Below are 13,277 nucleotides of genomic sequence, written 5' to 3'. Positions count from 1 at the left end.
GAGAGAGAGAGAGAGAGAGAGAGAGAGAGAGAGAGAGAGAGAGAGAGAGAGAGAGAGAGAGAGAGAGAGAGAGAGAGAGAGAGAGAGAGAGAGAGAGAGAGAGAGAGAGAGAGAGAGAGTACCGATTACTTTTTCTTTTTTATGTTACGTTCATGTTTATTTTTTCAGTATAGGCTATGACTGTAATTCTTATTTTGGCTCATACCTTTTCCGTTCATAAATTATATTCAAAACACACACACACACACACACACACACACACACACACACACACACACACACACACACACACACACACACACGTTCGACTGTGGAGTTATTTTAAATAAAAACGGGAAAAATTCTTTGAGGGAAAAAAGGATGAAAGGAAAATTATAAAATGAATATAACAGAGGAGAAAAGTAAATAAGAGAAAACAGAAAAGGAAAAGAAGTGAGAAATTAATATAAAACCAAGACACTGGAAAACAATAAGGAAAGTTATATAAAAAGGATATTGATAAAATTAATATAAAACAAACGCAATGAGCGGCAAGAAGGAAATGAGAATAGTACAAAACAGTAAACCGTTAAGAGAACAAATTACTCTTAATGACACAATCTAAGGCTATTAAAAGAGATTCGGATACTGTATTTCTGCTATTGCGGTGGGTTTGTTATGATTTTTGAGGCTTTTAAAATACAAAGATCCAAGCGGCTGGGGAGGAGGAAGAGGAAGAAGAGGAAAGAGAGGGAAGATTGAGATGGAAACGGAGATGGAAATAAGGGATGAGGAAGAAAGAGAAGAAGAAGAAAGAGATTGAAACAGATGAAAAGAGGAGGAGGAGGAGGAGATGGAACGGAGATGGGAAGAGAGAAGAAGAAGATGCAAACGTAGATGGAAGATGAAGCGCCCGGCAGGAATATGCAGTAAATAAAAGCGAGAAAGACGAGCAGCGGAGAGATGGAGGAGACGGCAGCGATGAAGGAGGAGCGAGGAGAGAATGGAGAGGAAGGCCACGAGGGACAGACAAGCCAGAGGGAGTCACAGGAACGAGGGAGAGGATGGGAGAGGAAGGACACGAGGGACACACAAGCCAGAGGGAGTCACGGGAGCGAGGAGGATGGGAGAGGAAGGACACGAGGGACAGACAAGCCAGAGGAGCCAAAGGAGCAAGGAGAGGATGGGAGAGGAAGGACACGAGGGACAGACAAGCCAGAGGGAGTCACAGGAGCGAGGAGAGGGATGAAGAGGAAGGACAGACAAGCCAGAGGGGAGTCACAGGAGCGAGGGAGAGGATGGAGAGAGGAAGGACAGACAAGCCAGAGGGAGTCACAGGAGCGAGGAGAGGATGGGAGAGGAAGGACACGAGGGACAGACAAGCCAGAGGGAGCCACAGGAGCGAGGAGAGGATGGGAGAGGAAGGACACGAGGGACAGACAAGCCAGAGTCACAGGAGCGAGGAGAGGATGGGAGAGGAAGGACAGACAAGCCAGAGGGAGTCACAGAGCTAGGAGAGGATGGGAGAGTAAGGACAGACAAGCCAGAGGGAGTCACGGGAGCGAGGAGAGGATGGGAGAGGAAGAACACACAAGCCAGAGGGAGTCACGGAGCGAGGGGAGAGGATGGGAGAGGAAGGACAGACAAGCCAGAGGGGAGTCACAGGAGCGAGGAGAGGATGGGAGAGGAAGAACACAAAGCTTGGGAGGGACAGACAAGACAGAGGGAGTCACAGGAGCGAGGAGAGGATGGGAGAGGAAGGACACGAGGGACAGGCAAGCCAGAGGGAGTCACAGGAGCGAGGAGAGGATGGGAGAGGAAGGACAGACAAGCCAGAGGGAGTCACAGGAGCGAGGGGAGAGGATGGGAGAGGAAGGACACGAGGACAGACAAGCCAGAGGGAGTCACAGGAGCGAGGGAGAGGATGGGAGAGGAAGGACACACAAGCCAGAGGGAGTCACAGGAGCGAGGGAGAGGATGGGAGAGGAAGGACAGATGCCAGAGGGAGTCACGGGAGCGAGGAGAGGATGGGAGAGGAAGGACACACAAGCCAGAGGGAGTCAGCAGGAGCGAGGAGAGGATGGGAGAGGAAGGACAGACAAGCCAGAGGGAGTCACGGGAGCGAGGAGAGGATGGAGAGGAAGACACACAAGCCAGAGGGGAGTCACCGAGGAGCGAGGAGAGGATGGGAGAGTAAGGACACACAAGCCAGAGGGAGTCACGGGAGCGAGGAGAGGATGGGAGAGGAAGGACACGAGGGACACACAAGCCAGAGGGAGTCACGGGAGCGAGGAGAGGATGGGAGAGGAAGGACAGACAAGCCAGAGGGAGTCACAGGAGCGAGGAGAGGATGGGAGAGGAAGGACAGACAAGCCAGAGGGAGTCACGGAAGCGAGGAGAGGATGGGAGAGGAAGGACACACAAGCCAGAGGGAGTCACGGGAGCGAGGAGAGGATGGGAGAGGAAGGACAGATGCCAGAGGGAGTCACAGGAGCGAGGAGAGGATGGGAGAGGAAGGACACACAAGCCAGAGGGAGTCACAGGAGCGAGGGGAGAGGATGGGAGAGGAAGGACACACAAGCCAGGAGGGAGTCACAGGAGCGAGGAGAGGATGAAGAGTGGGGCACACAAGCCAGAGGGAGTCACAGGAGCGAGGAGAGGATGGGAGAGGAAGAACACACAAGCCAGAGTGAGTCACAGGAGAGAGGATGGAGAGAAGGACACGAGGACAAGAGGGAGTCACAGGAGCAGGGAGTCAAGGACGAGGAGAGGATGGGAGAGGAAGGACAGACAAGCCAGAGGGGAGTCACAGGAGCGAGGGAGAGGATGGAGAGGAAGGACACGAGGGACACACAAGCCAGAGGGAGTCACAGGAGCGAGGAGAGGATGGGAGAGGAAGGACAGACAAGCCAGAGGGAGTCACAGGAGCGAGGAGAGGATGGGAGAGGAAGGACAGACAAGCCAGAGGGGAGTCACGGGAGCGAGGAGAGGAGGAAGATGGAGGCGAACGACGACGAAGATGGAAGGAAACAAAAGAAAGAAAAAACTCCTCAATATTAGTAAATGAAAAAACGAGGCAAGAAAAATATTCAAGACATAGACAATTGGATGAAAACAAGGAGGAAAATATAAATAAATGTGTAAGTATAAAGATGAAAAACAAGAAAAATACACTAAAAGACGTATAAGAGATGAAATAAATACAAATGAATGAGAACAAGGAAATGAAGAAGACAAAAGAGAAAGAAATAAGTCCCCAACGAAATACTCCCCCCATCAAAAAAAGGAGATACAATGACAAAGAAGATAAAAGAAAGGAGGAAGAAAACACGCACGTCACAAAACATTTTAAACACACAAGACAAAGAAATCTAACATGAATGGAAGGACTGTATGGACGAAGAAAGTGATGATGAAGAATTAATGAACCAATGAAAGTAGAACACGAAAATTATGAAATTCGCTTCCCCAGACAGCAGCAGAGCGAGTGAGCCTCACCCAAGACTCCACCCTGGCAGAGGTGGTGGCAAAATTCCACCTCCTCGATAAACTCCTGGTAAACTGACGACATCCTCTGACGGGCTCACCAGCCCGTACCCTACCCTAGAGGACAAATCAACAACATCTCTCGTCACTTATGCGATATTTTTTTTATCATCGAAGTAAAATATGCAAGGATTTTTTTTGGCAAAATCTCCCTACATTCTCACGCACCAAAATAGAAAAATAACTGTTTACGTGCATGGCCAGAAAAAAAAAAACTATTATGAAGAAAATACTCAGGACCAAAAATCCAAAAATCAAAAAATCAAAAACAAAAAGAGCGGCTAATCACACTGACGTGATTTCTGATGTATAAATAAAACCCACACTGGCAGACGATAGTTATATTTTTTACCAAACAGTTTCTGGTGGACACTGCCACCATCTCCAGTGGTGTAAAGGAAGAGTATAAGTAGTTACAATGTTTTACAATTCTCCTTATATACACAACGGAACGAGTAGCCTACCTAAGTATGGGAGGGCTGACAGAGAGGAAGGGTGCCTTCTGGGGAGGGAAGTGGGTTCGCCCAACGCTACGGCGTTGGGGCGTAGGATTAGGGATTAGCAAATATAATCTAACTGACAACAGGAAAAAAATAAAAACCGACCCATCTTGTCCTTATCACGTTTTTAGTTTTTGTTTTTATTTATCAAGTTGGAGGAACTGGCGGTCGAGCTGATTTTTAATGAATCAATCTTACTGCACTGGACGCTGAAGGATGTAGTTTATTCCATTCTCGCCCTTAACTAACTTGTTTACACTTACTATAACGAATGTTGTGTGCCATTATTTCTCGTCTGAACGTGTCATCAATCAAAACAATTTGGATTTGGGTTTTGGTCCACATTAGTAAAGCCAGTGAGTATTTTGGAGCACACATTTTGTCGCACACCTAATTTAGCAATGTGCATTGCCTAGTCGGGAGACCAACACTGTATCGCATATTATAAATGGGGTCTGACCAAGCTATTGTAAGTATTACATCTTCATTTGTAACAAAGAAAAGTTTATCTTCATGAAGACAAGCATTTTATTCATTTCGTTGCATCAATGCATTGGTTTGAAAATTTGAGGTTTGACAATTTTGACACCCAGGCCTCGGCACACTGAACGCTTTTGAGTTCAACGCCACGCTTTCATAATCAAACTATTTTTGTACCAATTAACTGGAAAACCTGACACTTATCTACATTAAGTAAATGGAGAACCTGACATTTCATGCAATCTTCTTGGAGGCTGTGTCTTCATCAGTGACGGCATAATTACCAGTCTTGTGTCATCAAATTTACTACAAAGATTACCGAGTCTAACGTCAACGTCATTGATATAACTGGCCAAGAACCGAGCCCTGAGGGACACCACTAGTGACGGGCATCCACTCTGAGTTAAATCAATCTATAGTCACTCTATGCTGTCTGTTGTTCAACCAACATGCAGTCCATTGGCATACTTTACCGTCAATACCTAGCTGCTTTTTAAATTAAGTAATTTATGGTGTGGAACTTATCAAATGCTTTCTGAAAATCAAGATAGAATATGTCCAGTGACTTGGTTACTTTATAAGCTGAGAAAGAGGTCTTCATAAAAGGTTAAATAGGTTCAACGAACATGATCTCTTGTTACGGAAGCCATATTGAGAATCCTTAATAAATGAGTGGCTTTCATGGTAACTCACAATTTTGTCTAATTTGCTCTCGAGTAGCTTACCTACTAGTGAAGTCAGACTAATGGACCAATAATTCTTAAAAATCGGTGTTACGCAATCCATTTTCCAGTCAGAGGGGACGAGGTCTTGTCGCAAGGACATGTTGTGGCCAGGCTGCCAATTCAGGGTTTGTAAAGTCTTCGTAGTCGCTGCCCGGTTCTGTAAGGAAAATGGCGTTATATTTGAATTACTGTAGCCTATTCTCCTTTCATGTTAAGCCCTGATAAGGCTACATTAATAAAGGTTATATTAATTAAGCGATGCATGGTGCACATTACTAAGAATTTGACATGCTGTACAAAGAAATTATAAATTTTTCTATAGATTGACGCCTGAAATACACTGCACAGTGTAATGTATTTCTTAACATTGACTAAAAATTGGTAAATGACTAAAAATTGGTAAATAAGCATTTGAAATACACACTGCTTATTATTGGGTACTGAGCAAGACTTGAGCTCCTGGGCTATATCAGAGAACAGCTTTAGCAGACGCTTGTGCTTGTGGCAGTCAGCATGTCCAGGCTGGGCTGGGCTTGTTAAACTGTCCTGGAAGTCAATAAAAGGGTTAATAGGTGTGTGGTGTATAGAATGGTGGATGGAGGTGGAAGACAGGAAATACCCGACACCTGAAAGCAGAACGACGAGTGCCGGAGAACAACTGGAAGGCCGTGGGTGACAGGTAACTGTCTTACAATAGGCTGGAATGAACTGAAATGGCACCAAATGGCTGGGTGGAAGATGGACTGAATGGAGGAGGAAGTTGAGGTGGACATTGTGGATTATACGGAGCAAAAGACCACACAGCAAAAGTTAAAAGTACACATTTCATGAACGCTAAAATGATAAGAACCGATTGTGTATTCACAATCCACATACTATTTTTGGCCAGATTACTATAGCATTTACACTATTTAGAATTATAACTATCAATTAATACTCATAGAAATGCACTTTTTTTGCCAGTATTGCTAAGCTCCTTAAACTAAATTTATAAATATCAACTAAATACTCATTGATATCCATTTACTGATTTTAGCCAACATTTCTATAGCTTTTTTCTTTTACCAACTGATTGATTTCAATCTTAATACTCAGAAATTACTTTACACAAAACATTAAAAAAAAAAAAATGAAGGTTTAAGATACTTCTAGGACTGATGGAGAAAAAGCAGAACAAATTCACCCAAACGTGTCAAATGAAAATAAAAAAAATAAAAACTCACAAACTTGGGGAGTCTGTGGACTTGACAAGGCAGCTCAGGGACCCAGGATTGATCTCAATCTTAATAATCAGAAATTACTTTACACAAAACATTAAAAAAAAAATTGAAGGTTTATGATACTTCTAGGACTGACTGGAGAAAAAGCAGAACAAATTCACCTTGTCAAGTCTGTGGACTTGACAAGGCAGCTCACGGACCAGGAGCAGGGCAACCCTCGAGTCTTACGGGGGGGCGTCACGGGGCTGGAGGAGACTGATAGAAGTGGGCTGGGCTGGAGGAGACTGGTAGATGTGGGCTGGGCTGGAGGAGACTGGTAGATGTGGGCTGGGCTGGAGGAGACTGGTAGATGTGGGCTGGGCTGGAGGAGAATGGTAGAAGTGGGCTGGGCTGGAGGAGAATGGTAGAAGTGGGCTGGGCTGGAGGAGACTGGTACATGTGTGCTGGGCTGGAGGAGACTGGTAGAAGTGGGTTGGGCTGGAGGAGACTGGTAGAAGTGGGCTGGGCTGGAGGAGACTGGTAGGAGTGGGCTGGGCTGGAGGAGACTGGTAGGAGTGGGCTGGGCTGGAGGAGACTGGTACATGTGGGCTGGGCTGGAGGAGACTGGTACATGTGGTCTGGGCTGGAGGAGACTGGTAGAAGTGGGCTGGGCTGGAGGAGACTGGTAGAAGTGGGCTGCAGGGGCTCTAGGAGGTGGAAGAGACTGGGTGGAGACGCGGCTGGGCTGGACGTGGAGGCCGTGTTGTGCTGGCCTCCTCCTGATTGAACCTTTCGCCAGTCATGGCATTCAGGAGTGTTTTCATCAGTATGTACACGAGTGTGTCTGTAGAGTTTTTTCTTTTCAGTGAACCTTTTGCCATACTCATGGCATTCATAAGGTCTTTCGCCAGTGTGTGAAAGGGTGTGTCTCTTGAGGTTACTCTTCTTACTGAACCTTTTGCCACACTCATGGCATTCATGAGGTCTTTCACCAGTGTGTAAAAGGGTGTGGTGGTTGAAGTTACCCTTTGTAGTGAACCTTTTTCCACACTCATGGCATTCATGAGGTCTTACACCAGTGTGTAAAAGGGTATGTTCGTTGAGGATACTCTTCGTACGGAACCTTTTGCCACACCGATGGCATTCATGAGGTCTTTCACCAGTGTGTAAAAGGGTGTGTTCGTTGAAGATACTCTTCGTACGGAACCTTTTGCCACACTCATGGCATTCATGAAGTCTTTCACCAATGTGTGAAAGGGTGTGTCTGTTGAGATGACTCATGGAACTGAATCGTTTGCCACACTCATGGCATTCATGAGGTCTTTCACCAGTGTGTGAAAAAGTGTGTTGGTTGAGTAGACTTTTGTAACGGAAGCTTTTATCACAGTGATGGCATTCATGAGGTCCTCTACCAGAGGGTGTGGGAGCAGTTGTTGAGGTCAGCCTTCCCAAGGAGTCTTTCCCCACACTCTGGGCACTCATGGTTCCCTTCACCAGTGTGTGCAAGGCAGTGTCTGGTGAACTTGCTCTCAGTCTCAAATCTTGTCACACTCTTGAGTCAATCTTTTCCTTTCCATTGTGGCCGAGATGCCAGCAGCAAGGTGGTGGTGGTTCTCTTGATCCTCACAGCATTGACAGCCTGCTGCTGCTGGTCCTGCCCGGCCATGAAGCCTCCAGGGCACCAGTGCTTTTGCTGCGAGGCGCTGGCAGGTCTTGCAGGAGGCTCCGGCCGTGGCCCAGGGCCAGCGATGCACCGGGGAGTCCTGAAGGCAGAGGCTGTGAGGACAGTGCCGAGCACAGCACCAGCCTCAGGCCCTCACTCCAGCAGCAGCACTAGCCTGGACGTGGAGACAGGTTTGTGCTGTGCTGGCCTCCACATGTTAACCTGATCTGGAAAGATATAAAATGGTCAAGAAATGGGTGGCTGGATCAGTTGGAGAGTTGGTCAAATTGTAATAAAGCAATGGGAAAATATTGTCAAGGAATGGGTGGCTGGAGCAGGTGGAGAAGTGCAGTCAGTGTAATATGGAATATGGAAAAATATATGCAAGGCAAGGTAAGTGAAAACAAGTAAACTGTAATGTAACATTGAATATTAACAATAGGGGAGTGGAACATCAAGGGTGGAATGGATGGACGTGAAGACTGAAGGGAAAGGTGGAAGGTTATACTGCACTAGGAGGAAAAGGATTGCAGAAAACAGGTGGAGGAGTTTAAGGAAAGACCGCGAATGGAAAGGAGGTTTGAGCGACTAATAGGCTTTAATGAATTTTTGGTCAGGAGAAATTTTAAGTGGAATGGGTGGATATGAGGTGTGGAGGTGGAATATTAAGGCGAGGGCTCGGTGGATTATAGAAAGCAGGAAATAAATGGCACTGCACTAGTGGAGGAACATCAGAGGATGCTAGTGGGTGGATGTGGAGGTGTAAGGCAAGATGTGGACCAGGTGGGGAGCAGGGGAGGAATGCCATGGCTAGCAGACAAACTACTGCCAAGGTGGATGAGCAATAAGTGGAAAAGCAAGAGTGGAGGGATGTAAGGGGATGCTAGTGGTTGGATGTGGAAATAAGCCTCTCAAAAATAGGTGGAATGATCTGGATTGGTAAAACAATAAAATATACGGAAGTAATTAACGCCATGGCGGCTGATTGGGTGGATGAGCATTAGACGGAAACGTGCTATTATAATGGAGGTACAGAAGAGGAGGCTGTTGGGTGGACGTGGACCTCACGAACGGCTGGAGTGAGTTAGGCTGGTTAGGTACAAGTAAACAGTGCACACAGATATTAGCCTTAAAACAGATCCTGACCCTGAAAACATCGCTCCCGAGCCTCAACACAGATTCGCAGCCTTAACTTAACCACAGTGCACGACACTCACCGTCACCTGACCGACAAGTGTCTCCGCTGCCTCCACACCGTCCCCACAGCCTTCACACGCCGGGTTCCCTCCTTGACTGACAACTGTTCTCCTCCTCTCCTTCCTTTTGCCCTCCCCCTCCCCTCACCCTTCCTCTAGGATTGGTTATTACCCCCCCTCTCCTCCTCCATTTCTTTTCTTCTTCAACTACGTAACTATCACTACTTCCTCCTCCCGCTCCCTCCCATAATAGCCTAATCTCTCTTTCCAACTACGTAACTATCACTTCACCTCCTCCTCCTCCCTGTTTCCTAATTACCTCCTGCTATCGCTCCTCATCCTCTTCCAACTACATAACTATCAAGTCACCTCTTCCTCCTCCATGTTCCTGAGGTACCTCCCACTCTCCTCCTTAATACTTGATGCTACTCAAACTAAACAACTATCACTTCACTACTTCATTTTCCTTTCTTCCTCCATGTTTCTTCATTACCTCCTCGTCCTCCTGTTCCTCCTTCATAATAACTTCATAACACTGCTCGCCATTCTCACACTACACAACCATCACAACCTCCTCCTCCTGTTCAGCGCCAACCCTCGGAGCCGCAGAGAAGGGCCAGAAGGGGTCAGTAACGGAGGAGAGAGACCGGCACTGTGCCTGTATGGCTGTGGACGAGCCCTGCAGAGGTGGACATGGCCAAGGGGAGTGTGTCAGGGCAGGGCTCGCGGGGTGTAGGCAACAGGCCGGCTACAGCTGCACCTGCTACTGGACAAGAGGGAGTGACGTGATGGTTGTGTAGCTTGGGATGAAGAGTAAGACATTATACTGCACCATGCAACTCTACACCCCTGCTGTCTCTCCTTCTTCCCCGCCTGTACCTCCCCCACTAACCCACTTCCCCTTCTTGCTGTACCCTTGATTAAGAAAAGGCAGTATGGGGGCGGCGATGATGAAGAAACTAGGAGACGGAAGAAAATGGGGAGGAGGAGGAGGAGGAGGAGGAGGAGGAGGTAGTGAAATGATGGTTATGTAGTGAGAGAGAGAGAGAGAGAGAGAGAGAGAGAGAGAGAGAGAGAGAGAGAGAGAGAGAGAGAGAGAGAGAGAGAGAGAGAGAGAGAGAGAGAGAGTCATTCCTTTCAAGATCAACATTTTCATCACCTCATAATGCATTGCAATATTTAACTATAACAACACAGTAACGATAATGAAAAAAGAGAATCACAGGACGAGGTTGGTTTCTGATGGCAACCCTTCCCTCTATTCCCTAAACTCAGTCATGACGTCGCTGTCCTCCAACAAGTTATTCACGGGTAAAAGTAACGCTTGTGCAGTGAGTATGAAGGGTTGCGTCTTGTGGAAAAACGAAAGGTTACGTTTGCAGAATATTTTGTCGAGTGAGTGAAAAAAGAGTTACGTCTACTTCGTGAAATCACTAATACTATCAGATATATTATAGTGACAGGTATGGCTTGCTAACATAAACTGGTGGTGCTCGTATGCCTGACTTCCTGTAGCACGAGCTGTCACTGAACGAGTACTGAAACAAGACCAGGCGAGGCAGCATTTCTTCTTCCCAGGGAGATAAAGCATTGTGAAGGAGGAACAGGAAGAGGAGGAGGTAACGAACAAACGAGGAGGAAGAAGAAGAAGAGGAGGATGTGAAGGGATAGTAGTGTAGTTTAAGAATGAGAAGAGAGATGAGTTAAAACAATATGAAAGAGGAGGAGGAGGAGGAAGATGATATAAAGAAACGAGGAAGAAATGGTACTTCTCCTGAATTTCTTTTCATACTGGTTCAGTGACGGCCTCGTGCTAATATGTAGTCAGGCATCCTAACACTAATTTATATATTAGCAGCCCACACCCATCACTGGAATGTGTTTGGTGTTATTGCTGATTTCACGGAGTAGACATAATCTTTCTTCACTCACTCAAAACCAAATACACTTCAAACGTAACCTTATATTATTACTTCACAAGACTCAACCCTTTGTACTCACTGCGCACGCGTTATTTTTACCGTGAATTACGTGTTGAAAGAAAACGACGTCATGACTGGGTTTAGGGAATTTATGGAAGGGTTGGCGTCAGAAAGCAACCTCGTCCTTTGATTTTTGTTGTCATCGCTACTGAACTGCCTATTATTGCAGATGTGTTATGTGGTGATGAAAACGAAATCTTGAAAGGAATGACTATCTCTCTCTCTCTCTCTCTCTCTCTCTCTCTCTATTTATCAATATCTCTCTCTCTATCGTGCTCGCCTGTGTGTGTGTGTGTGTGTGTGTGTGTGTGTGTGTGTGTGTGTGTGTGTGTGTGTGTGTGTGTGTGTGTACTTTGATGTTCACTTATTCTTTAAACACGAACAAGGTTGACCCCTTCCGGCAGAGGATCTATATATAGACGTTTCGAAATTGGGACTTTTTGTCGGCGCGTCTATATATAAACGTTTGCTCTCATTTGCCCACACTAGATTGTAGCATGGTCTATATATAGACGATTCCTTACTACTAACAAAATTAACAAAATAAATCGTTATTTGGCATCTCAAACCCCCTGACACTTACCAACATTGCCTCTCAAGGACAGCCACCGCTTGTGCTGTGTCGCTGGCGGATGTGCTATGAACATCAGCTAACACTGGGAATTTGTTTTTTTTTCCTATTTTATTTTATTATTATTATATATATTATTGTTCAAGGGCGTAAAGAAAAAAAAAAAAAAGGCCCGCTACTCACTGCTCCCGAACAAAGGTCAAAGGAGTGTCCAAAAACAGAGGTCAATTTTGGGAGGAGAGGTGACCTGATACCCTCCTCTTGAAAGAGTTCAAGTCGTAGGCAGGAGGAAATACAGATAAAGGAAAATTGTTCCAGAGTTTACCAGCGTGAGGGATGAAGGAGTGAAGATGCTGGTTGACTCTTGCAAAAGGGGTTTGGACAGTATAGGGATGAGCATGAGTAGAAAGTCGTGTGCAGCGGGGCCGCGGGAGGAGGGGAGGCATGCAGTTAGCAGGTTCAGAAGAGCAGTCAGCATGAAAATATCGATAGAAGATAGAAAGAGAGGCAACAAGGAGGAGGAATTTGAGAGGTAGAAGACTATCAGTATGAGGAGGAGAGCTGATGAGACGAAGTGCCTTTGACTCCACTCTGTCAAGGAGAGCTGAGTGGACCCCCCCCACACACACACACATGAGATGCATACTCCATACGAGGGCGGACAAGGCCCCTGTAAATAGACAGCAACTGTGCGGGGGAGAAGAACTGGCGGAGACGGTACAGAACGCCCAGCCTCGAGGAAGCTGATTTAGTAAGAGATGGGATATTAAGTTTCCAGTTGAGATTTTGAGTTAAGGATAGACCGAGGATGTTTAGTGTTGAGTAAGGTGATAGCTGGGTGTTGTCTAAGAATAGGGGATAGTTTTTTGGAGGATTGTGTCGAGTGGATAGGTGGAGAAACTGTGTTTTTGAGGCGTTAAAGGACACCAGGTTCCTCTTACCCATATCGGAAATAATAGTAAGGTCTGAGTCTAAGCGTTCTGTTGCCTCCAACCTTGAGTCGTTAAGTTCCTGTAGCGTGGGTCTTCTATTAAAATAAGTTGAGTAATGCAGAGTGGAATCATCAGCGTAGGAATGGATAGGACAGTTCGTTTTGGAAAGAAGATCATCAACGAACAACATAAAGAGAGTGGGAGATAAAACAGAACCCTGTGGGACACCACTCTTAATAGGTTAAGGGGAAGAACAGTGACCATGTACCACATCAGAAATAGAACGGTCAGAAAGGAGACTGGAGATAAAGGTACAGAGAGAAGGATAGAAACCGTAGGAGAGTAGTTTGGAAAGCAAAGATTTGTGCCAGACCCTATCAAAAGCTTTTGATATGTCCAGCGCAAGAGCAAAGGTTTCACCGAAACGGCTATAAGAGGATGACCAAGAGTCAGTTATGAAGGCAAGGAGATCACCTGTAGAACGCCTCTTGCGGAACCCATACT

The 13,277-nt window shown here is 46.2% G+C and overlaps 1 protein-coding gene across 1 annotated transcript; it reads right to left on the bottom strand.

Moving 5' to 3' along the window:
- Positions 1 to 3,525: 3,525 nt before the first annotated feature.
- Positions 3,526 to 7,911, bottom strand: LOC126992112 (zinc finger protein 782-like). Its single transcript, XM_050850781.1, has 3 exons — positions 6,679 to 7,911; positions 5,231 to 5,387; positions 3,526 to 3,582 (listed from the first exon to the last, which is right to left on the bottom strand). The coding sequence occupies exon 1, from the start codon at positions 7,909 to 7,911 to the stop codon at positions 6,688 to 6,690; it is 1,224 nt and encodes a 407-aa protein (XP_050706738.1). The 3' UTR covers positions 3,526 to 3,582; positions 5,231 to 5,387; positions 6,679 to 6,687.
- Positions 7,912 to 13,277: the final 5,366 nt, after the last annotated feature.

The sequence above is a fragment of the Eriocheir sinensis genome, unplaced genomic scaffold (genome assembly GCF_024679095.1).
Source record: "Eriocheir sinensis breed Jianghai 21 unplaced genomic scaffold, ASM2467909v1 Scaffold400, whole genome shotgun sequence".
Lineage (NCBI taxonomy): Eukaryota > Metazoa > Arthropoda > Malacostraca > Decapoda > Varunidae > Eriocheir > Eriocheir sinensis.
The sequence above is the reverse complement of the archived record's forward strand: the minus strand, read 5'-3'. Positions and strand labels throughout refer to the sequence as shown.